General features: G+C 41.4%; 1 protein-coding gene across 1 annotated transcript; it reads left to right on the top strand.

Moving 5' to 3' along the window:
• The first annotated feature begins 502 nt into the window (after positions 1-502).
• LOC116407076 lies at positions 503-6274 on the top strand. Its single transcript, XM_031892409.1, has 2 exons — positions 503-989; positions 3445-6274. Exon 2 carries the CDS (start codon positions 4044-4046, stop codon positions 6153-6155), a length of 2112 nt encoding a protein of 703 aa, XP_031748269.1. The 5' UTR covers positions 503-989; positions 3445-4043; the 3' UTR covers positions 6156-6274.
• The last annotated feature ends 19915 nt before the right edge of the window (positions 6275-26189 follow it).

The following is a 26189-nucleotide window of genomic DNA, read 5'->3' as shown; positions in this document are numbered from 1 at the left end:
GTCAACTGCTCTTGCAATTTCTCTGTAAGTTGCAGTCTCACGCTTTCCTATTTGCTTATCTCTTATCGTTTAACATCACACTTCCTCCTGCCCCCGCCCCTCCAAAACCCACTTAAACTACAAAACAAACGCACACTCTTTAACCCTCCCTTCATTTATAATGTGGAAAAAATCTCCTCTTTTTCTGAGCAAACTTGACTGTATCTCATAGCTATACGCAAGATGGCAGCTGGTCTCAGCGTTTTCTACAAAAACCTCAAACTGCATATTGTTCATAAATGTAACAGTACATTGGAACTAATAATTTTTTGTCTTATGGTGGATCTATAAGTAGAAAACTGTTACCCAGAAATTCCCTTTTTCTTCTGTTTAAATAAATAGTTTTTTGGTGTCTGTAGGTGGTTCTTCACCTAAATTTTTCCCCAGACTTTTTATTTTATTTTCATTTAATACATCCATTTGCCTCTCTGATCTATGGCCCCAGTAATGACCTAGTCACTGGCCAAACAAGCAGATCAGGGAGTTTTGGCCCACCACCTGGGTGGTCAAATTGGGAAGCCAATCTGCTTGTTTGGTGACTTTGCCAAACAAGAAAATATTTTATATATTTAAGATGCCAGCCCTAAACAATCAATGTGCAATGACAAAGCATTTACAAAGGCTTGTACATCTGGAGCCTCCTAAGACACATGTGAAAAATATCTGGGCATTACCATATTCATTGTTCTGAATCAGCCATTTCCTGTGGGAGGTTCCCAAACTGAATCTTCCTAAAAATGTGGACTTAATTATGGAATTATGGAAAAAATGTGGACTTAATTATGGGTCCAGTACCAATAACTAATAATGATGCTTCAGTTACACTCTGATCCCAACCTCTGACTGATGAGCTTGTAAAAAAACAAAGCTAAGGCAGAAAACATCTGTGCTGCTTTGGGTGGAACGACTTTGGGAGGACCCAGGTTTGGAGGCCACATTTAAGATCACAGGTAAGTACATACAGAGAGCATTGTTATCTGTTCTGCCCTAGCACATTATAAATACAGAAGGTATCTCCATTTGCACTGGCGTTTCTTGAGGGTAAAATCATAGACAAGGGTCAAAGGGACCATTATTGTACAGGTATAGGACCTGTTATCCAGAATGCTCGGGACCAAGGGTATTCCAGATAAGGGGTATTTCTGTAATTTGGATCTCCATACCTTAAGTCTACTAAAAAATCAATAAAACATTAATTAAACCCAACAGGATTGTTTTGCCTCCAATAAGGATTAATTATATCTTAGTTGGGATCAAGTACAGGTACTGTTTTATTATTACAGAGAAAAGGGAATCATTTAACCATTAAATAAACCCAATAGGGCTGTTCTGCCCCCAATAAGGGGTAATTATATCTTAGTTGGGATCAAGTACAGGTACTGTTTTATTATTACAGAGAAAAGGGAATCATTTAACCATTAAATAAACCCAATAGGGCTGTTCTGCCCCAATAAGGGGTAATTATATCTTAGTTGGGATCAAGTACAGGTACTGTTTTATTATTACAGAGAAAAGGGAATCATTTAACCATGAAATAAACCCAATAGGGCTGTTCTGCCCCCAATAAGGGGTAATTATATTTTAGTTGGGATCAAGTACAGGTACTGTTTTATTATTACAGAGAAAAGGGAATCATTTAACCATGAAATAAACCCAATAGGGCTGTTCTGCCCCCAATAAGGGGTAATTATATCTTAGTTGGGATCAAGTACAGGTACTGTTTTATTATTACAGAGAAAAAGGAAATCCGTTTTAAAATTCGGAATTATTTGATTAAAATGGAGTCTATGGGAGACGGCTTTCCATAATTTGGAGCTTTCTGGATAACGGGTTTCCGGATAAAGGGTCCGATACCTGTATAACATACGCACCAGGGGTCTATTACCTTCAGAAAACCACTGGAGGGTTGCAGGTTGGATATCGCTTATTTTGTATTGTAATTCCTGGGGGCAGGAGACTTTATTTTGCACAATTTCCCTTTGATCATTATGAAGAAATCAATTCAATCAATTCATTAACCAAGTCAGATAGATATTAAATTCATTATTGATAGTAACTAACTGATAAATAACAGCGTTTAGTCCCCATTTTTAGGAAGCACATTTCATGGCTGTTTACAAGGATGAGTATAAATTAGATTAGGAAGAGGAAGGGTGTGTAAACTTCTGTATTTTATATAAACCGCTTTATTATTATATTATCACAAGTCAGTTCCTAGCATCAAATGTCTAAGCCACTTTCCAATGCATTGTGCTAAATAAAGTTTATTAAGTTCAGAAGACTACATTGGTAGTTTGGAACATGCCGGTTGTTTAGATCCCTACAGTCTCCCTATGCCATAGACCAGGGATCCACCAAACTTTTTAACTTGTGAGCTACACTCAGATGTAAAAAGTGTTGGTGAGCCACACAAGCATAATTAAAGTTCTTTGGGGATGCCAAATAAGGGCTGTGATTGGCTAGTTGGTAGCCCCATGAGGACTGCTAGCCTGCAGGAGACTCTGCTTGGAGTAAAACTGTGTCTCTGGGCTTCCAAAACTTGTCTCCAAGCTAGAAATGTAAAACTGGACACCTATTTTGAGGCCACTGCGAGCAACATAAAAGGGGGTGGTGAGCAACATATTACTGCCGAGCCACTGGTTGGGGATCACTGCCATAGACTTAGGCTTCAGCAACCGTACTTTTGTGGCTCTAAATCTGAAGCAAAAAAAAAGTTGTACCAGCCTGTCACCACCAGTGCCTGCCACAGGTAGAGTGTTTACCATTAATTTGACCACAGAAGTTCTCCCTAAGAACACCATGCATGGTGTTCCATAAGCCCATTGACGTTCAAGGCTGAATTGTCAGATATGGAGGTCGAAACAATAGGTATTCTACCTCCACTTGCCAATTCAGCCCTAAACGTAGATTTTGCAATCAAAATCTTTTAACCCACCCAATCAACGAGACAACCAATATCCGCAGCCTTCACATTATCGATAGCCTCGTCAATCCGCTATACACACACCAAATATCGTATGAAACAAGGTTTTGTACGATAATATTGGTGTGTGTATGGCCAGCTTTAGACTACTAAACGTGGGAAATTCTCCTTACCAGCCAAAATATCTTTATATTTAACAATTTATGGGGGAATATATGGAGTTTAATATCTACTAATTCTGGGTTGAACATACAGTGTACACATACATAGAGTACATTTCTCCCTTAATAAATACTGGTGATGTCTGAGGATACAGTGTAAGCTCAGCAGAAAGGTTCTATTTACAGTTCTGTAGAGAAATAGTTATAGATGCAGCTGTCAGAATAAAAGGTGTTTATTATAGCTATAAATAATGTGCAATGTGTAAAGTAGAGTAAATGTGCTTCATGAATGTATTAAGTAGGCTTTTGTTACAATTTTAGTTCATGTCGTGAAGCCTCTGTGGACAAAGAGACATTCTGCAAACCCACACTCTTGGAGAAGAAATCTCATCAAAGTGCCTTTTATTTTCAGCAAACTCTAGAACATTCTTCCAAGACCACCAATTAGAAAGTGCCTGCAGTAGAAACCTATTAGAAGCAGACAAAAGGAACGCCAAGAGGAACAGCAAGAAAGGAGGTCCAGAAAGGAAACAGAAAAAGAAATGGGTTCCAGTTTCTTAGTATTGTCTACAAATGGTGTCTAAATTTAGTTCACTTAGGCTGTGACCTTTGATTTTCCAGAACCGGCATTTCAGGTGGTAACTGGTAACACTGGTATTCTGTATCTTCTCATAGATTAGGGCTGTACTTGTATTAATGTCTATGTTATCGCTACATTTGTATAGTGAGTTATCATAATGTCAGTGTTCCCTTAATGTTATTTCTCAAAACCCATATTTGGTATTTCCATCTCTGCCACAAAAGGACAATAAATGGGTGTGTACATTTAAATCATACAGAAGGAGTTTACAGATAGTGGTAGCCCAAAACATAGTTCCATATATAGAACATTTGATTAAGACAAAACTCAGAATAAGACCATGAAGTGCATCAGTAAGCCAACTGTTTTAGTCAAAAATTCCCAAGACTTGGTGAAATGTATGACCGAAGCAAAGGATCCTTGGCGCCAAGTCCAAGATCTTGTGACAAAGGCAACAAGCGAGAAGCATCTCTCAGAGAAGGAAGGACGCAAGGCGTTAATGTTCTCTGCTCTTTGGCTTGCGGGAAACTTTAAATTGCTGAAGGAACAAAATCAGGTATTACAAGACAGGATTCAGGACCTTCAAGATAAGATTGAGACTCTGAAAATCTCTGCCAACACCGCCTCAGCGTTAAGCATAGGCCATCAGAAAACTGTCCAGGAAAATATCGAGTTACGCAAGGAAAACGGGGAACTATCTGTGCACTTGAGAGATGCACAGGGAGCAATCCGAAGTCTCTCTGCTTCATTTAACCACTCAGAGGTTGATCATTCAAGGTGCCTTATGGAAATCCAAAGTTTAAAGGCCCAGTTAAGGAGGAGGGATGCGGTGATAGCAGCATTTAATATCCCAGAAGCAGATCATGAAGATTTCTTTATTGTTAATTGCGACTGCTTAAACCAAAGGGAAAACCAAGATTCTCATGCATATGAATTCAGCTCTGTCCCTACACACATAGTGTCTCCGGCTATACTGCCAATGAAGTCAAAGAATAATGGAGTAAATGTATGTAACACTACAGCTTGGAATAGGGAGTCTTGCCCAATACGATCAGGAGATTGTGCTCCAGTTACTTACTTGCATATTAATAAAGAGCCCCATTACAAGGATGTTTGTATAACTAGGACTCCATTAACCCTCACTGACCTGGCAAATCAGACTAGGGAACTTGGTTGTATGGGTATAAAAGATATGAGTAGACCCACTGAGTTAAGCAAGATACAAAATGATGCCCGATGCCCTCCAGCTCCTGTTACAGTACACATTAATACAGGAGCTAATTGCAAGGCAACAGGAATGCCAAGGGTTGAGACTCCATTACCCAGCATTGATCTGGTAACCTTAAATAGAGGCCTTGAACCTAACAGGAAAATATATGATTGTGGCTCCCTCAGAATGGAAAGTGCTACAGTGTGTCCTGTTGCTCCAGTTACTCTACTCTTTAATACAGGAGCTAATTGCAAAGGAACAGCTGAAACAAAGTTTGATACTCCATTATTAAACAAAGACCTGACTATAAGAGAGTTTGGAGCTGTAAAGAAAGGGAATGATACTGGGTGCCGTACTGCTCCATTCACAGGACACATTAACACAGGGCTGAATGAGAAGGAAATAGGTAGAACCAGAATTGAGAGACCTCTATCTATGAATGAAATGGCAGCTCTGAGTAGGAAGCTTGGGCCCATCAAGGTGGGAGATGATCCAGTAGAAACAATGCTTAGAATTCAGACATTCCGTAAACTACATAACAATATAGAAGATGGCTGTGAGGTATTTAATGCCGTAGTCACGAGCCTAGACCAGGACCTTAAAGCCAACATTCCAAGTTCTATCTATAATTCTCAATCTTTAGACTGCCTAGTTAATGCAGTCAGAGAAATCCTGGGTTGGAATGAAGTATATGCCCACTCTGCTTTTGTAAATTGCACACAGAGGAAAGGGGAGCCAATCCAAGCCTTTGCCGACCGCCTCTATACCTTATATAGTTTAACAAGACCTGCAAAGCCAGGTACCGAAGATGAAGTCTTTAAATGGGCCCTTATCAAACAGTCGCATCCAGATATCTGCCGTTTGGTGGGATTGTCAGTAGGCCCATCAAACACTTATGTGGAAGTGATGGATTGCTTGAAGAGGGCAGAAAGTTTTGTGATGGCACAATCAAAAAATTGTGAAGATAAAATGGCTGTTTTGGAGGCTGTGCCACACCCACGAGACCTGAGGGACCCCAAGGAATCTGCAAGTAAAGAACTAGGGAAGTGCAATGGTTGTAGCTATTTGGCCGATACTTCCAAAACCTCTCCTCTAACATTTATACAGTCTTGCCCAGAAGAGAATGCTACATCCCACGCAGAGTTACACCAACATCTGCTGGAGTTGTCACAAGACTTGGATATAATAAACCAATTAAGAGACCAAAGCAATGCCCATCTCTCCTCGGGTCCTTTTTCCTAAAGCCACATGAATTGTGAGAAAGATGCTTAAATCTAATTTCATTTGACAAAATGGCTGCTTATTTAAAGGGATTCTGTCATGATTTTTATGGGGTACTCTTTATTTAAAATTACACTGTTTACATAGCAAATAATTCCCTCTGTTAAAATGTTATTCTTGAACCAGCGAATGTATTTTTAGCTGTAATATTGGTGTGTAGGCGCCATCTCAGTGCATTGTGCCCGAGTGTGAGCTTTCAGAAGAAGCCGGCGCTACACATTAGAACTGCTTTCAAGCAGCTATTCAAACAAGCCATTGTTTCTACTGCTTAATGCAACTGAAGGAGTCATGAGCCGGACTCAGATTTTTAATTACTGAGTGTTAAGGTGGCCATCCGCAGTAAGATCCACTTGCTTGGCGAGGTTGCCAAGCGAGCGGATCTTCTCTCGATATCCACACCTATGGGTGGGGGATATGGCCTAATTCGATCGTTTGGGCCTGGGGCCAAACGATCGAATTAGAATGGCCGGTCTAGATGCCGTTGGTTCAGGGACCGTATTGGCTTGTTGATCCAATGGAAAAATCAAACCTGCCCGATTGAGATCTGGACGATTTCAGGTCAGGGCAGGCCCGTCGTTTGTGCCACCTTTATTCTCATATCTACCACTATTTGCAATACCGGTGTAAGGGAGCTGCTATCTTGCTCCCTTCCCATTTTTCTGCTGATTGGCTGGGAGTGGGGTGATATCACTTGCAGCGCAGCAGTAAAGTGTAACTGAAGTTTATCAGAGCACAGGTCACATGGCTGTGGCACCCTGGGAAATGAAGAATATGGCTAGCCCTATGTGAAATTTCAAAATTAAATATAAAAAAATCTGTGTTTTCTGCTGGAGAAGCTCTATTAACTGATGTGTTTTGACAGTATGAAACTAAAACTGTATATATAGTACTATATGTTCAGGGGGTAATATATATATATGAAATTGTCACTGCATTTATCCTGCAATGTCTTCTAGGATATTATACATGGAATTGGTCTTGGGATTGTATAAAGGAATCTGTGTAGAAAATGTCTTTAATTACCTAACTAGAAAAATCTCCCTCCTCCAATGCTGCCAAGTGGCAAAATTTTGGGAACTTGGGGACTTTTACATTATACTTAGCCAGCACAATGGACCTTATGGAAGTCCTCATAAAATATGTATTTTTCTTAGGTTTTAGACATTGTAGACTTAAAGAAAACCATCTTTAGGAGGTGAGGTCCATAAACATTTTTCGTTTTGGTCTTGCTGTTGGTTTTGCTTTAGTAGCCACGGCATTATTCTAGAAACTATTTTCTCCCTATTGTTTAAGTGCCAATTGCTCTGACTGGCTGGCAGACAGAATGAAGAATAGCTTATGATTACTGGGGATAGAAATTGAGAATTTTGAAACACAATCCTTTTCATTTAGGGGCCTTTTATTATATGACTCTAATATAAAATTTAAACTACTGTGCATGATTATTTTCAACAGAGACTAGTAGGAACATGTGATTAATTTTATTTATTGTATTAAAATAAAAAAAATAATATGCAAAACTATTAGATCCTGGTAAATGGTTCTGGAAGCTTTAGGTCTAAGGTAAGCAATAGGTTTCAGTCTGTAGCAATCAGAGTTGTTTTAGTGGTGTTTGAGTCTGGAGGCAAATAGACTCACCACAATCCAGAAGAGGCCCAAGTACCACCCTGAGCCTTCAGCAAAGGGACTGGAACCAGCTGCATGGAGAGACAGCAGGCACTCAGTGAGCAATCTTCCAAGCAGGCTTGTAAAAGAAACAAGTAGAAATGTATTTATGTATGTAGTCTTGAGATTTTGTGGGACCCCATATGTATTTAAAGTGGAACTGTCCAACCCAACGCCCTTTAGATCATGTTAAAACACTCATTCCCAGCAGCCTTTAGCTGTGGGTTGGAGTTAGGAGCTGTACTTCCACAACAACTTAAGAGCAGAGGATTGGGTGACTGATTTTGATATTGTCAGTATTTGGCACCATCTTGCCCTATTATACTGCCCTTCCACACTTTTCCAGCTACTGCTTTATAGGGCCCATTATGTGTGGGGGAGACTATGGCACTGGATCCCTATGAAGATAGCTCTGGTAGGGCTTTCTGTTGATTATAAATGCTTAGAGCTGCCGTTCTAGGCCAGGTTAGGCTTTATATATGGTCTGTGGGGCTTATATTCTGTGCTCTGATAATTTTTGTACATGTATGTTATTCATTATATATTAATGATTGCTGCTTATATGTTTTTTATTTCTTTACAGGAGTGTGGCATCAGTTTCCATTATTTTGGATCTAAATAACTGGGATTCAGTTGAGGGAATAAATATTACAGAACATTGCCAACATTTTTCCCTAAAAAATGATTCTGTGTTAATAGAGGGACATGCAGAGCTTACCAATGCCCCAGACATGTGCTGGGTAAAGCCACTTAGTGCTCTAGCACTAAATTACCACGCTGGCTTTGATGTATTTTGGTGGGATTGGATATAGAAGATGAAATCATGAGAAACAAGCAGTCAGGGGCCACTATACCCTTTACTGCATTATGCTTAGGGCAGAGGAATACCTGTGTTGGCATTTTTTTATGTTTGATATAAGGAACTATATCCTATGGTGAGCACTATTTATTGCCCTGTTTGGTTGGCCACACATGACCCTTTGCTAGGTCATACCACCATTGTTGTAATGAAACACAGGCCCAGTAGAATAGCTGAGAGATAAAGAAGCCTATGATCAGACAGTCCGGAGACATGGTTGCAAAGGCAAGTTTCAACTCTAAATTGTGACAGTAACACAGATCTTGGGAAACTAAATCAACAGGAAAATTAAAATATGCTCACCACTTAATAAGTCATGAATTTGTCACAGCGTGGTCATAGACTAGCAAGTTATTAAAAGTGGTGGGCCTGTTGGAGAGTGCAGTGTTGGGTGGGAATATTTGGGGGTCCGTGGTCTGTATCCCCCTTAGACAGTACAAAGAGATGAAAAAGAAAGCCAACTGGCCATTTAAGTTTTACAGATTTATGAATATGTAGCAATGCCATGGAGTTACTGAACCATGAGTGATGGGAAGTCTTAGATAGGGTATAATGAGTTACACATTAAAAGTAGTTACTCATGGAAAAGAACAATATTGTTTTCTCTACATGTCAAGGTGCTTCTTCTGCCCAAACAACTATTAGGGAACAGAAGCCATGATATTTACTATGGCCAACTCTGGACACCCAGATGATGTGTACCCTCATATATCCCTTTATCTTCTAGTCAAGGGGAAGTCTGAGCGTGAACTCAGGATGGATGCCTTCTATATCCAGCCAAGGTCTGGGATTCAACAGCAAGGGGAAATTGGATAAACAGGAAATTACATTACATTATTTTTTAATTGTATGATTAATAGGTCTTACTGGGTAGAATGAAAATGTCTTATTCAAACTCGACAGGAGATCAACTTATCAGTAGACAAACATCCTTGTTCCCTGCAGTTTACCTCTGTGTTGAAAGATATAACTTGTTTATATAGAACCCAGTGTGCAATCTGAGCTCCTCCTTATATAATTATCACCTGCCTTTTTGTTTGCCCTAGATGAGGCAAATCTAACTATGGCAACTGCCCTATCTCTTTATGGGACGGTACAAATTCACTACTGAAGCTATATTTTCTAAACATCTAAACTGATGGAAGACAGGCCACGACCCAATAGTATTGCCTACTCAACTGTTTGATTACTGTGGGCCAATTGTAAGACTTATCATAGTAACATAGTAAGTTAGGTTGAAAAAAGACGTCCGTCCATCACGTTCAATCATAATGCCTAAATATAACCTGCCTAACTACTAGTTGACCCAGAGGAAGGCAAAAACCCCATCTGAAGCCTCTCTAATTTGCCCCAGAGGGGAAAAAATTCCTTCCTGACTCCAAGATGGCAATCGGACCAGTCCCTGGATCAACATGTAGTAAGAGCTATCCCCCATAACCCTAGATTCCCTTACTTGCTAAGAAGCCATCCACGTGCTAAGAAGCCATTATCACATTTTATAGTCTGAATTCTTTTAAATTAATGATGTCTTGCAAAGTGTGGGGAGACCAGGAGCAAACCAGGCCCACGTAGGGTTGCAACTAGACTGCAGAGCCCTGGTTGGACAGACCAGCTTTACCCCAAGGCAAACAATCCAGCAACACCCAATCATGCGTATAAATGATATGCATAAAATAAATGTTTTATGTATCTTATAAATTCTATATGTACATACTCCTCTGTCTTTATTATGGTTTTAGGGCTGTGTTTAAATTGCTCATATGTGACTGTCTCCATTTACCTGAACAACGTGCTGTGTGTGTCATGCAGCTTGGCTCTTGACAATAAAAATGGTTGGCATCTTTTGGGAACTGACTCGGGTGTCTGTTATTGTTAGGGTGCCCATTAGTGCTGTGTCAGCGCATTGCCGGCTTAGTCACCCTATAAGCACTAAGCAATATCACCTCTATTAGTGGCCAACCCATTCTCATTAAAATCAGGGAGGTTTTCTTGTACTCAAGATTTTATTCTATCTGTGCTTATAAATACTGCAGATCCTATACAATAAAGGTGACTAGGCCGGCAGTAGGTCATTCTGTGGTGGCACTGATTTATGCAACAAAAAAAGAACCCAGCATTTCCGAACAGATGGTACTAAATACCAGAATAATATACATTCCATTACACCTTATAGATAATGGGTTTTCCAATGACTTTGACCCCAATTTTAGAGCCAGACACCAACAAGAACAGTATCCCATAATTTCTGCATTCAGCAGACCAACTCTACCTAAGTTCTCATATTTACTGTATTTCACTGATCTCCAACCAGTGGCTTACAAGTAACATGTTTCTTAATACCCCCTTGGACGTTGCTCCCAGTGGCCTCAAAGAAGGTGCTTATTTTTGAATTTGTGGCTTGGAGGCAAGTTTTAGTTGCAAAAAAAAACTGTGTTACACCAAACAGAGCCTTCTGTAGGCTGCCAGTCCACATAGGGGCTCTCAAATAGCCAATCACAGCCCTTATTTGGTTCCTCAAGAACCTTTTTCATGCTTGTGTTGCTCCCCAACACTTGTTTCATTTCAATGTGGCTCACACTGCTCTGTTTGCTGCTCTTAATTTTATTCAGCATTTACCAATCTTGGGATCTACTATTGGGGTCCATAGCCCATCTTTGCCCTAGTTTGCTGGGTTTGTGACTATTTTGCTTGAGTCTGTGTTTGAATATGGGGAGCAGTGCTGTACAGTTTGTTCTGTACAATACACAGAAAGCTACTCAATAAGGCAAAGAAATAACACTGATTATTTCCGGGTAGCATCTTCCAGGTAAAAGGAGTGCAAATACACAAACACACAGCTGCAAATGATGACTATTTAGAAATGTACCGTGCATGAACACACCCTTCTCACTCACTTCTAAGCATCTCAAAAACACTTGTGGGGCAAACAATCGCACACAGTGCATTTGCCACCCTTGTGAATTTGCAGGTGACAACATGGTCCCCAAGCAGTGGCTCGTGAAAAACATGGTGCTCACCACCCCCTTTGATGTTGCTCCCAGTGGCCTCAAAGTCAATGCTCATTTTGAATGTCTGGCTTGGAAGCAAGTTTTGGAAACACAAAGGCACAGTTTTACACCAAACAGAACCTTCTGCAGGCTAGCAGTCCATATGGGGCCACCAAATAGCCAACCACAACCCTTATTTCGTATACTTATCTGCATGTGGCTCACGAATAAAAAAGGTTGGATCAGGGGATCTAGAGGGTTAAAGCTTTAGGAATGTGCCTTGTGCTGTGTTTAGATTAAGTAGTTTGGCTAGCTCTTTATAAACCCACATCATTAGGGGGCAGTAGAGGGCACTGGTTTATTGCAACCTATGGGGAATGCCTCTACCAAGGCAAACAATATGGCAGCCAATAACTCCAAGTCTCCCACACTCTCAATGATATTATATGGCAATGACACCTTAAGTGGAAGGACATTATTTCAAGATGAAACCAGGACAGTAGCATCATTATAATATCTAGTAATTAATGTAATCACTGGCAGAGTAATTAGAAGGGGAGGAGATGTAGGATTTAATATATGCATAAAAGCTTTAAAGGGTGCGGCACTTTGCTGTAATGAGACTTTGGGCTGTAATGAGGCTTCTCAAAGTCTATCATAAAGTATTACTAGTAGATGGCTTTAGGAAGACTACAGATAACAGCACATATCTATAGACCAAGAAGGCCAGCGGCAAACCTCAAATGGCACCATTGCTCCTGGCCCTATTGACATGCACACCGGGGCTATTATCTGTTGGCTTTCGAGCAGTCCCAAGTCTATTGGGATACATAATGGGGAGAACAATGCTACTTAATATATGTTATTTTACTTTTAACTACCATGTCCTTTACATTAGTCCCTACACCACATGAAACAGTGGACACCCAAAGAGTCTTTGACTTTTATTCAGGGCCTCCAATAACAGGGGAACTGAGGGGACTGCTGTACTGGTTAAATGTAGGCCCAATGAAGTTGTACGTACTGCCAGAGCTGTACAGTAGAGCAGTTTATATACAGATACAGGATGTAAGGAAGGCCCTGCTTGATAGACAAAAAAATGGGAATGTTTTGCACTAGACAAATGTATTTTCACATTTCTTTAAAATAATTGTTTACATAGGGTCTAAACTTCCTTAAACTAACATTTATTCATCTAGGTCACATTTAAAAGCAAAAAGGGTTGGGGAGCAACACAAGCATGAATAATGTTCCTGGGGGTGCCAAATAAGAAATATGAAGACTATTTGGTAGCCCCTATGTGGACGGGCAGCCTACAGGAGGTTCTGTTTGGCAGTGCACCTGGAGCAATATCCAAGGGATCGCTCAACTGTCAGAAACTATACTAGAAATACCCAGCCATGTACAGAGGGATAACCATCTTGTAGCCTAAAGGTGGCCATATAAGTCCAAACATTAGTTGTTGGTTTGGCTACCTGCACAACCGATGGCTAGATATCTATCAAGCAGGATTGGAAACACTGTCAGATTAAAGGTGGCCATACATGCAAAGATCCGCTCCCTTGGCGAGGTTGCCAAGCGAGCGGATCTTCTCCCAATATCCCTACCTACGGGTGCGAGATATTGGGCTAATTCGGTCGATTGGCCCTGGGACCAAACGATCGAATCAGAAAGACGGGTATAAGCTTCTCTTGGTTCGGGGACCGCATCAACAAGCCAATGTGGTCCCCGATCCAAATCATTTTTAAGGGATCGTTATCGGCAGCTAGAATCGGCCCGTGTATGGCAGCCTCAAGGCCACGTCAGTCCTTTGTTTTGGCACTGTCCCATCAGTCTATATAAATCATTAATTAATTATCAGTTCGATTTGGCCCATCAACTGGGTGACCAAAGATAAGACAAAGATCTGCTTGCTTGGTGGCCTTGCCTACTTTAGTGGTGAACTTTCTCCTTTAAGGTGTATCTCAAAGACCCTCCTAGTAGCTATTTTTTCTTTGTTGATTCTCTTTCCATTTTTGGGCTCCTTCAATGGCACCCAATCAAAATCTTTTAACCTGCCCGATCAGCGAGTCAACGATATCAGCAGTCTTCTGAGATATCGGTTGCCTCACCGACTTGCCATACAGGCACCAAATATCGTACGAAACGAGGTTTCGTACAATATCATCGGTGCGCGTATGGCCAGCTTAAGGGAGTTTGATAAAGTGTGCATGTCCGTGTTTTTAGCGTAACTCTTGTCTCATTTCATCCTGCCTCACACCCCTTACCTGCCCTTCATGTGCAGACTGTCCTACACCTATGGAGAATCTCCAATAGATCCATCTACCCAGGATTTTTTCTCCACCTCTCAATGGTTGCTAAGCACCAAAATATTACAGGCACAAATTGTCTTTAAGGAAATGTGAATGATTTTCTGTGAGACCTGTCTTTCTCTCAGCTGATGAACTTTGAATTTGGATCATTCTCTTTGATGTGGTTTAACAGGTACACAGACCTATATTTGAGAAGAAAGAGGTAGGGAGCCATTAGGTAACCCGCTGTCGTCAATAAGTTACGATCCAGCATTTGTACTTTGAAACAAATTGTAAAGGGGAATGAATGACGTGTTAAAGACTCCTTTGGATCTCCTTCCTCCTTCTCCCTCCTATATTTACTTTTGACCGCCATTTAAGCTGTAATTGGTATTGTCATAAAAAGCACTTTGTGTGTGGGTGGTACCAGAGGGAACAATCCAAGGTATTTTTGCCTGCCACCCTCGGCCGTATTTGACTGATTGCTCATAAGTAACATATTTGTTTATGGAAATGCGGTTGTGGGGTCCCGGCAAAACGAAGAAGGAAGGAGGAAGCGCTCCAGGTACCCCGGGCTGGTGCTGTTCTCTCCTAACAGGGGCACCAGCCCGGGGTACAAGGTAAGCGATTAAAGTCACTTGGGGGTGCCTAACATTTTGGCACCCCCAAGTGACTTAGCCTTTTGCTTGTCCTTGAAGGTGGCCATACACGGGCCAAATGATTGAATTAAAATCAAGGGTATATTGGCTGTCAGATCAAGGACTCCATCAAAGTGCCAATGCAGTCCTCAATTTGATGGGAAAATCAAACCTGTATGATCAAGATCTACCCAATTTTAGGCCAGATATGTATGTATGTATGTATGTATGGATATCTTTATAAAGCTCTACTTATGTACCCAGCGCTGTACAGTATAATACATTAATACAAACAGGGGGTTAATTAGATAATAATAGATAAATACAAAGTATAACAAAAAATACAAATAGATAAATACATACAAATAAATACAATTATTAAGATACAGTTGCAATAAGAGTCAAAGACACAAGAGGATGGATTTTCCTGCCCTGTAGAGCTTTTTTTCCCCATGGAAATGTTTATTGTTTCCATTTAGATGATGAAAAACACCTAGAAATACAGCATTGAGGGAATGGTTACATTAATTCCAGAAAAAAAAAAAAGCATTGACTTCCCAGAATTGTTGAGAAAGCATACTCTGGGCCCTGTGGATAGGCTATGGGTGTATATATCAGTTGGGTAGGCCAGACTTCTTGATGGTACGGGGGTGCTCATACACGGGCAGATAAGATGCTGAATTACTCTGAAGGACAGCTGAAATCTGCCCATTCATGGCCACCTTAAACCAAGAAACAAATCCTACCTTACCATCAAGAAGTCTAATAATGGTTTATAATCCACTGCTGAATTGTCATGCCGTAAGATGGCAGTTTTCAGTTGCTGGTTTTGGTCTTTAAGACCAACTCAGCAGGTCTACAACAGGCCTCCCCAAATGATATCTGGCCAAAAATTGGCAGATATCATTTGGACAGGCTTGACTTTTCATTGGATCAGGGGGCCACATAGGCTCATTGATGCAGTCCTCTGACTATTCCTGTCCCTTTAATGTGATCCTTTGGGCCAAAGAATCTGCATTATCCATCAACCCATACTCACAATAAAAGCCAGGTCTTCCTGTGGGGTATAGGGCCCAAGGAAACTCCATATTTTCCCACAGTAGGTCAGAGCCTATTAAGCATTAATATTATATTAGGTTGCAGGCAGTATTTTGTAACTTTCATGGTGATGATTCATAGAAAAGAGTCTCTTCCTTGAAAATAAATATTAAATATTGATTGAACGTGACCATGAATGAAAACACAGCGTGATAAAGAAAGCAAAACTAGCAGATAAGGTGATATCAAAAAGCTAATATAATCATCAAGTTGGGAGCTATTTCACAGAAAGGTGAATTCCATTCAACTTCACAAATGATTGGTTGCTTGGCTCACTGCTTGATTGGCTCTTTCTCTGACTGACAGCTTTTCTTGCCTTCATATAGAAACCTAGGATAATTTAATTATTAGACTAAAACTGTCAGTGGCAAATTGCAAGGATCAAAAAGATTAAGCCCCAAGAACGCCCATGGGAATGTCTGATAAATTGCCTTATGGCACCCACAGATAAACCAGGTAATGCCTGGAATGCACATATTTGGCAGCCATGTTGGAAGTCAACATTGAGTATAATTCTACCTAGAGACTGAGACAATTCCCTCTACCATGGCTAAATTAAGCTGAAAGCTGCAGATAATTGAAGAAAGCTGGGGAAAATAATTATAATATGTTACACTCGCAGCAATTGCCCTGAGCTATTGCACATTACACCGTGGTGCATTCATAATCACTCATAAGCCCATTTATTATGGGCTAACAGCCAAAGTGGTGCTTGTCAACTGATGTCTTCATGGAATACATAAGTACTTGCAAAAATTAAAGTATCAGAGGTGCACAAGCAGAGAGCTGTGCCCACTGGTCACTAGAAAAACAAAAAAAAGTACCTACAAATCTTCAGGTCGGGGTGAATCACATAATTCAGTGTTGTGGTAACTGATTTTAGGAACTGGAATTTATGTTTTTTTTCCTATGGAAATATTTATTGTTTCCATTTAGATGCTGAAAAACACCTAGAAATACAGCATTGAGGGAATGGTTAAATTAATTCCAGTAAAAAAAAAAAAAGCATTGACTTCCCAGAATTGTCGAGAAAGCATACTCTGGGCCCTGTGGATAGGCTATGGATGTATATACTAAGTACAGATGGTGCCTATAGTAGCAGAGGGGGGATAATAGCCTCTGGGAAGGGACTGGGGCTGTGGGATAGCAGGTACAGTAGGGAGAGATGGTGCCTATAGTAGCAGTGGGGGGATAATAGCCTCTGGGAAGGGACTGGGACTGTGGGATAGCAGGTATAGTAGGGAGAGATGGTGCCTATAGTAGCAGTGGGATAATAGCCTCTGGGAAGGGACTGTGGCTGTGGGATAGCAGGTATAGTAGGGAGAGATGGTGCCTATAGTAGCAGTGGGGGGATAATAGCCTCTGGGAAGGGACTGGGGCTGTGGGATAGCAGGTATAGTAGGGAGAGATGGTGCCTATAGTAGAAGTGGGGGGATAATAGCCTCTGGGAAGGGACTGGGGCTGTGGGATAGCAGGTATAGTAGGGAGAGATGGTGCCTATAGTAGCAGTGGGGGGGATAATAGCCTCTGGGAAGGGACTGGGGCTGTGGGATAGCAGGTATAGTAGGGAGAGATGGTGCCTATAGTAACAGTGGGGGGATAATAGCCTCTGGGAAGGGACTGTGGCTGTGGGATAGCAGGTATAGTAGGGAGAGATGGTGCCTATAGTAGCAGTGGGGGGATAATAGCCTCTGGGAAGGGACTGGGGCTGTGGGATAGCAGGTATAGTAGGGAGAGATGGTGCCTATAGTAGCAGTGGGATAATAGCCTCTGGGAAGGGGCCATAGATGTAACATTTCAGCATTTTTGAATTGCTTCTTCCTGAATGGACATCACACACCTTCTGTAAAACTGTCTGTCTCAAGAACTTAAACCCTTGATTGGGATCAGTTTTCTGCATCCCCGAGATGGCCGCCAGAAGAGCACTGTTAAACTTGCAATTTAAAGTAGCCACTGCAAAAGTGAGACCATAGTCTCTGTGCATGTACTTTGGCATGCAGCATTAAACTTTATCTTCTGTTCTGGCAGGATCTCTCTCTGAACAGGATATAATCCAAAATAAAGTAACTATTATTGCTCGCCCTGTTTGTACTTCTCTTATAGACACTTATGTGACCTAAAGCAGCTGCAGCAGAGCAAATAGTAGGGCATGGTTGGATGAATAAATTAGCAGTTAATGTGCTGAAGTTCAAATGATTCTTTTACCATATAAGAAACAGAATAACCAACATTTAACTACTATGTTTATAGTCATGGCAAAATTATATGAGCTGCTTTTTTATACTTGGTCATGCATAAACACAAGCAGCGTTTGCACTGCCAATTTAGCCTACCCAGACTGGACCAATAAAAGTCAGCCTCTTATTGACTGGTGTGGGTTATGGTGCTAAAGGTTCCTTTGCTTGTGTTTGGCCTTATGCTTTAGTTCTCTGCTCATAAAGAGAAAATATAAAGTCTGTTTAAACACTAGTATCTTGAAACATGGACATAGATCAATATTGGCAAAACCATTAGAGTGCTATAAAGTTTCACTGGAGTATTAGAAAACTATGTAGGTGCATAGAACCTGGGAGAAGAAAGAAAGAGCTCCCATCTCTAGATACCATCTTTTAGAAGAGAAGGCTGGTCAATCGCTTGGCTTCTCAATGAGTCCCATGGAAGAACCAGCCTAAGGACCTATAATGTGCAACACAATGAGATACCAAGCTCTTGGTAGCACTTGGTAGCTCTTGGAACTAGGTGTCCAAACCTGAAAGGGTGTGAACATATAGCATCTGTTGGCTGTACAAACATGAAGGAGGGGTTAAGATAAAGTTACTAACATAAGGAAACCTTCTATGGGTTTACAAAAAACACTTGTCCTGTGAGAGTTTCCATTTATGTCAATGACAGGAGGCACAGGGGTATCAGGGAAAACTACTCATGTGCCATTAGCCATGGAGCAATTTGGGTCAAGTGTGTGACTCTGGGATGTTGAACGGTGCTGAGACCAGTGCCAAGGCCTTGTATTCATGGTAGTCCTGGAAAGGACCCTTGACCCCCACCATATTACTCTTGAATAAATAATGTATCCGTTGCCTTTACAGAAATCAAGTGAAAACCAATAACCCAAAAGAAATAATATATATATAACAGGCACCAGTCTCTCTCTCACCCCATCAGAAAAAATCGGCCTTTGCATCACCAAGCACACCAGCCTCTAGATTTCTCTCCCTCTCTATCAAATGTAGTTCTGAGTTTAAAGACTTTCCATTTGTGTTTATGGTCTTTATAGGGAGCCAGGAGTGGGGATTCACAAACAAGGAAAAAAAAATAATAAAGGCAAACATCTTATTGGTTGCAATCTAAGATGTACAGGGAAACTATCACCCTTGTTACCATGTAACCCTAACAAATTATTATAGGGCTGCAGCATTGCATTGCAACATCAGAAGGGTTAAAAAGTATCCCTGGGCTTATCAGAAAACAATTATTCACAGCAACACATAGACACAGGTCAAAAAATGCTTGTGGTAACAAACAGCACTGAATGTGGCCTTGTGATAGGCCATTTATATATCTGTTTTGCAAGAGACTGGAGGCAGCCAGGCTGGGGTGGCTTAACTGCGGTAACTTCAAAGGCAGAGATAAGCCTGGTATTTGTTATCACAAGGTTTTTCAATGGCATTAACTTGAAAACACACATACATAAACATCTGCTAATAACTGAAATAATAAATGGCTTGCTGCTACAGATATTGCACACGTGCTGTGCCAAAGTGAAATTGTAATGTGTTCGGCTGTTGCCAGATTATGTTTATGGCTATAGCAGGTCAAAAATATCAATAAAAGTTTAATTTATTACCAGGGTATTAATATGGATAACTGCATAAACATTATGGTTTTGGCAATAACAATTTGTGAGCAATAAAGATGTGCATACACTCTTAGGCCTGCTCTAGGATATCTTTACCTGATTTGGCCACCTACTTGCTAGGCCAAGACTGAACATTTGGGCCTAGCATGAACAACTGAATCCTAATGGAGGCTTAGGGAGACCCATTGGAAGTGGCCCACATCAGTTTTTCAAAGCAGAGATTTTCTAATTAGCGCAATAGATATCTTGATTATTTTTAGACAAGAATCGCCCATGAAACATGCCAGGAGGGTACGATACACAGGCAAATAAGTGCCCAACCCCATCTAGTGGGGCCAAGTCGTAGTTTTTATCAGCCTGAGTATAGTTGTGTATGGCCAGCATTACACTAGGTTGTGCTTAGTTCAGTGTTTTTAATTTCCCCACAAAATTAACCATTCTCCCTGATGAAAGTGCTTTCTAGTCAGGGTGGGATTTGGGGCGCAGGCTGTGATCTGTGGTCACTTCTGTTGGCAGGTGTGTCCTACTATCTATCCAAGGTCACAGCTTGTGCAAAATGGGAAGCACCGCTCCCTGTCACACTATGGAAAAGAAAGCATACTCTGCATGGAAAATGGCCAGATCTGTGGCCAACCTATAAACAATAAAAGGGGTAACCATTAGTTCTGACGTGTCAGTATCACTTAAATATATGTAGTCCTGTCACCACTCTGATGTTGTAAGAAGAACAAAGCCATCAGCTGGTAGTTCCTTCACCCTTTAGAAGATCATAAAATATCAGGAAGATATTGTCTTGCAGGAAATACTAAATACTGTAAATACCAAATTCCTTGTTCAGTCTTTAGTTCTAATCTGGTTCTCTGTTACAGGTGCACTGCCTTGTATGATATTATACAGTGCATCAGTTGCCCCCACACTTTTTATTGTGTATTGATACCTCCATGCTGCATTTATTCCCTTCCTGCGATAAAATATCTATTTCTCTTTACTCATGGGGATCCTTCATATCTGAGTGCTGCTGCAGCCTTGGCACCATCTTGCTTGAAGGCCAAGTAGATGCCTAATAAATGAAGAGTACATTTGTTGACTGGTGTAGATTTGAGTTTTAAACCTGTTCCAATATAGGCAGAGCTTTGTCTATGGCCCAATACATGCATTATGCTCTAAATGTCTTAACACATAGAAATGTGATTAGTTACTTATATACTTTTTAGCCAGAGCATTGAGCTGTCATGAAGCAATGTTAGTGGACTCAGAGTTACAGAGAGGGATCTCAGTTCTTCCCATGTCTTTCCTTCCTTCCTCACCTCTTCCTCAGTACTCATTGGCCACATCATTCTTGGACTTTCTATGTCCTTGACCATTCTAGTATGTCCATGGCTCTTTGGCTTTTAGTTTGGTTTTTGGCTGGAGATAACATTGGGCCAAAACATGGCAAGAATCCTTCTCAAGTACAGGTTGACAAAGACTTGGAGGCTGATGTTGATCTCAGAGGTGACCTTCCAGGTTTTGCAGCCGTACAAAAGCATGGCCTTGACATTTGTCCAAAAAATCTTCAGTTTCGGCAACAATGATAGTTCTCTGGCTTTCCACATTGGGTAGAGCTGTATGAAGTCTGAATTTGCCTGCCAAATTTGCTAAAAGCAAATGCTTGATGATAGAAAAGAACTGGTTGGACTATACAGTTACTATTAGATAATTCATTCTGCTTTTCTGCTTGGAGTAAAACTGTATCTCTATGCTTCCAGTGTCGGTCTGGCCCACCACGATACCAGGAAAACTCCCAGTGGGCCCTTTTGCTTCTAACTATTTTAGCTAGCTTGATAGAAGAAAGAATAGACGATAGTATGTAGAGAAGGATAAGGATAATAAAGAGTTTAAGGGAGGAGAGGAGATATTAAAGTTCCAAGAGTGGGTCCATGGTCCAGGGTTTTCTGGTGGGTGCCTGCCATCTCAGTCCGACACTGTGTGCAAACATCATTAACAGACATGTTTGCCTGCATGTCACTGATGAAAGCCACAATGAGATATATGTTCTCCCTGTGCGTGCATGTGTTTCCTCCCACACCCCAGCATTAATTGGTTCTTGGTGAAATAAACCCTAATGCATTGTGTGCATGGGACAAGGACCTTACATAGTAAGATCCAATGGAGCAGCCACTGAGGGCTGTGTAAGGGTGGTGATACTATGTAATGGATGTAAGAAATGTAGCAGTCGGTGGGAGAGGGAGGCACTAGAGGCTGGGTTCCCGGTGGGCCCAAACTAGCTCAGTCCGACACAGTATGCTTCCAAAACTTGCCTCCAAGTCAGAAATGTAAAAAACGGCACCTACTTTGAGGCCTCTGGGTGCAGCATCAAAGGGAGTGGGGAGCAACATGTTGCTCATGAGCCCCTTTTTGCGGATCACTGTTGTAGGCACTTGATATACAAGTATATATTGACTTGTTGTAGCAGTCCCTGCTCTTGTGGCTCCAGACCTGCCTGGGATCAAGGGTGAATTCATTCAGATATTGTTAGTTATAAGCTTCATGTACCAGCAAACTGCAGGGAACCAAAGCACATCTACACTTATTAATTTGCACAATGGCCACTAATTTCCATATTATTGTAATAGCCCGGGCAATTGCGCAGTGGTTAAGCAGGGCCCCAAATCTGTAGTGTCTATAGCAGTGATCCCCAACCAGTGGCTTGTAAGCAACATCTTACTTGTTACTTGTTGTAACGTTGTTACTTGTAACTTGTGATGTTGCTCTCAGTGCCCCCAAACCAGGTAGTTATTTTTGAATTCCTGTCTTGGTGGCAAGTATTGGGCTCCCTGTAAGCTGATAGTGTGCATAGAGGCTGCCTAATAGCCAATCTTAGCCCTTATTTGGCACCTCCATGAACTTTTATGGTGCTTGTGTTGCTCCCCAAGTCTTTTTACATTTGAATGTGGCTTATGAGTAAGAAAGGCTGGGGATCCCTGGTCTATAGTGTCTATTATTACAATGGCTTCTGGAGCTACAGCAACTGATGGACTCTGCGGTTTATATTATTACACTCAGCATATAACTACATTACTGAGTCCTTTAAACCAGTGCTGTCCAACTTCTGTGGTACCGAGGGCCGGAATTTTTCCGGCCTACGTGGTGGAGGGCCGATAATGGAAGCCAGTTTTCACTACTCCCCTTTTTGAAACCGCACCCACTTGAACACACCCATGTTATCACATGACCATACCCATATTAATGGTTGTAGTACAGCAAAAACTTGCCATACTCTGCCTGCCCTACCCTGCCTGTGTGTGCCATACTCTGCCTTCCCTACCCTGGCTGTGTGTGCCATACTCTGCCTTCCCTACCCTGCCTGTGTGCCATACTTGGCTGGTTTGTGCCATACTTGGCCTGTGTGTGCCATATTCTGCCTGCCCTACCCTGCCTGTGTGTGCCATACTCTGCCTTCCCTACCCTGCCTGTGTGTGCCATACTTTCACTGTGTTTGCCATTCTTGGCTGGTTTGTGCCATACTTGGCCTGTGTGTGCCATACTCTGCCTTCCCTACCCTGCCTGTGTGTGCCATACTCTGCCTTCCCTACCCTGCCTGTGTGTGCCATACTCTGCTTGCCCTATGATGCCTGTGTGTATGGCACACACAGGCAGCCTACAGTGACACAATGCTGGCATTGCTCCTACAGTCTGCACAATAACTATATATTAAAAAACTTTTTAATTGCAGTACCACCTCAGTATATGTTCTTTTTGTAGTGTGCAGGGATTATTTGTGGGTTTCTACTGCTCCTGAGGTGTGAACAGGGGAACAATGGGGGTGATTACAGCCTGAGCCTGAGGTGTGAACACTGCAGGGGGGAACAATGCAGAGATTAAAAGGTGTGAACAACACAGGGGATTACATATTTAAACAATACAGCCTGATTACAGCCTGAATCTGAGGTGAGAACCATGTACCACAGTACTGATACCATTTAAAGCTTACACAAGAGTAAGCCATCAAAGCAGCCAGACAGGTGGGGGGCCACACAGAGGGGGGTCGCGGGCCGCATGCGGCCTGCGGGCCGCCAGTTGGACAGCACTGCTTTAAACTTTATATATGCACAGCGAGGAGTAGTAGCATTTAAAAATAGGGTTGCTTTTTGTTTGAGTCATGAATGACAGTCATTCTGCAAGGCATAAATGCTCAGCAGGTAATTTTAAGGTACTATATTTTTGCAGCCCACATGATCCACCGATGCTCAAAAACAGGATGTGCTAATAACCTTTCAAATACACATATGCAGCCACCTACAAATGTTTTATTATAGCACTCGGTATTTAGATGTCTTATGAAAGTGGAACTCACTCATAAAAAGGATCAAACTTTTCCTGCCAGTGGTGGATGAGTTGTCCCACCTACTTAACTAGTTGCTATTTGCCACGTGCTTGCCCTCTCTTATCCCTGTAGGGACCAGGCAGTCTGTGGGCTGAGCAAGGACCAGCCAACACCACTGTAGAAGAGAGTTCTAATGCCAGAGACATGGGTCTGAAGAAGACAATTATCCCTGGCAGAGAATATATTATATTAAAGAATACCTAGGTAAGGCTCCTTGGGGTGAACCCAGTGCTCCCATGAGCCCTAAGGGAATAACCCTTGTCTCTATGTGTACATGAGCATTTACATGTAAACAGAGTGACTGTATGCACAAGGGAATTTTTTGGTAATCAAAGTTATTTGCCATCTTACAATCCATCTCTTTTTATAGAAAGGTCACCTGCCTATAAACATTTAGTATGTTGTAGATCTACATACTGTATATTTCCAGCTTTTCAGTGTTTTTATGATTGCTTGCCTTCCTATTCTCTCTGGTTCCCTATGTCATTGACCCTGGCAACCATGAAAAACTGACTGTGAGGTTAAATCTCTATTGCTCAACTTTTGAGGCCCTAACCTATTCATCACCGATACTTCTAGTCTATCAGTAATAACCCTTTAAAAGCAATAATTCCACATAAATATTAAAGTCAATTAGTTGTGTCTGGCTCAAATAAAGGTTGATCTCTTATGAAGGCATATTAAAATACTTGATCTTTAGAAAACAATACATGCAAATGGCAGCTACTCATGTTTCTGTGTGACATTGCTATCTGAAGAATTTAGGTTATACATCAAATATATATCAAACACATTCCTCTGCTTAGGGGGCAGCCAGAGAACCAAAATTACAGTAAGATCACTTGCTTATAGTGGGTCAATTGATTATCAGTCAAATGCATCAGCAAGTATTTTTAAGTGATAATCACCTGACCTGCCATTGCCCTAGTAATATCAGCGCAATTACTATAGTAACCTATGCAGGGGTATTATTAAGCGCTTTATCACCAGCCTGTGCAGTTTTTAGCTCACAAACCCCCTTATGTGCCATTACCCTTACTCTTGCATGGAATATTGCTACATTGAACATCATGAAGGATGAATCTGTCCAAGGTTTGGCACTTAGGCTTAGTTGCTTTTGAGGGCCACAAGGTAGCGGATTGGTAGGGGCCTGTATCATAACTTGACTTACTGCATTTAATTTAATAGGTAGAACAATTCAGTTTGTCACTGGAGCTCAGACGCTTTTGTGGACCCTCTGGCCCCAAGTCTGGTGGTGATAGTTGAGTTTTGATGTGCAGGGTATTCAAGGTCTTGTTCCAACCCTGTCGGTGTTGTCCTGTCTATTAACATGCTGTAGTGTGTTTCATTTACCAGGTTTTTAACATATTTCAACCAGCTGTTGCATGTCACTGAGTGTGTCCTCCCTTCATTTACATCTATCACATGTTCCTTTGGGGACTGTGAATGTCCCCTCCCTGGGGCTGAACCATCTGTTTCTTCTGAAACAATGTTGGGGGAATACCATTTATGAAAAAATCAAACCGCAAAAACAAAACTGAAAACATATTGCTTCTCCAGAATGAGAAACCTGTGCCCATATGCATCGCCAACATATCTTCTGTTTGTCAATGCAGAAGTACAAATGCCATAATACACCCAGTTAATGTTTGAAACCAGCGGTCAAATCTTCTTTGGAAGAAGATTTCATTAACTCATTGGTGTTTGCTCCTTCCTACATGGGTTCCCAAGTCGTGGGGCAGCCTGAAGACCAATCAGTTTAAGGGGCAAAAGCAGATTGCTGTCTGGGACACTCCTGAAACTATAGCATGATAAGTGTTTCATATCTATCAACCTTGGCCAGTGAAGGGATCTCAGATTGGCTGAAGTGTTACAGCAGATAACACAGAGCTGAAATGGCATTCCTAGCCCTGAATTCCCAGCCAGTGAGAGGATAAATAAAATAAGGTCATCATATAGAAAAAGCTCTGCTTGGGATTTTAGACCCAGCAGGAGTCTTTTGCAATTGCATTACAAAAGTAGAAGAACTCAGTCATCCATATCTAATCCTGTTGGGTAAAGTCATTGGTAAATTCACAGGTCAGTAGCCATAACTCATTGCAGCCTCCTGTGGCATTTCTACATGGTTGTGATTGGCTGGAGCCTTGATGAGAATGAGTGCATTATTTAGTGTGGTGGAGACTCAACATATTAGCATGTTGTTCTTTTTTGCAATCAGTCACAATTACCATTTCA

Source organism: Xenopus tropicalis, chromosome 8 (genome assembly GCF_000004195.4).
Source record: "Xenopus tropicalis strain Nigerian chromosome 8, UCB_Xtro_10.0, whole genome shotgun sequence".
Taxonomy (NCBI): domain Eukaryota; kingdom Metazoa; phylum Chordata; class Amphibia; order Anura; family Pipidae; genus Xenopus; species Xenopus tropicalis.
Note: the sequence above shows the minus strand (reverse complement) of the source record. Positions and strands in the feature narration are given on the sequence as shown.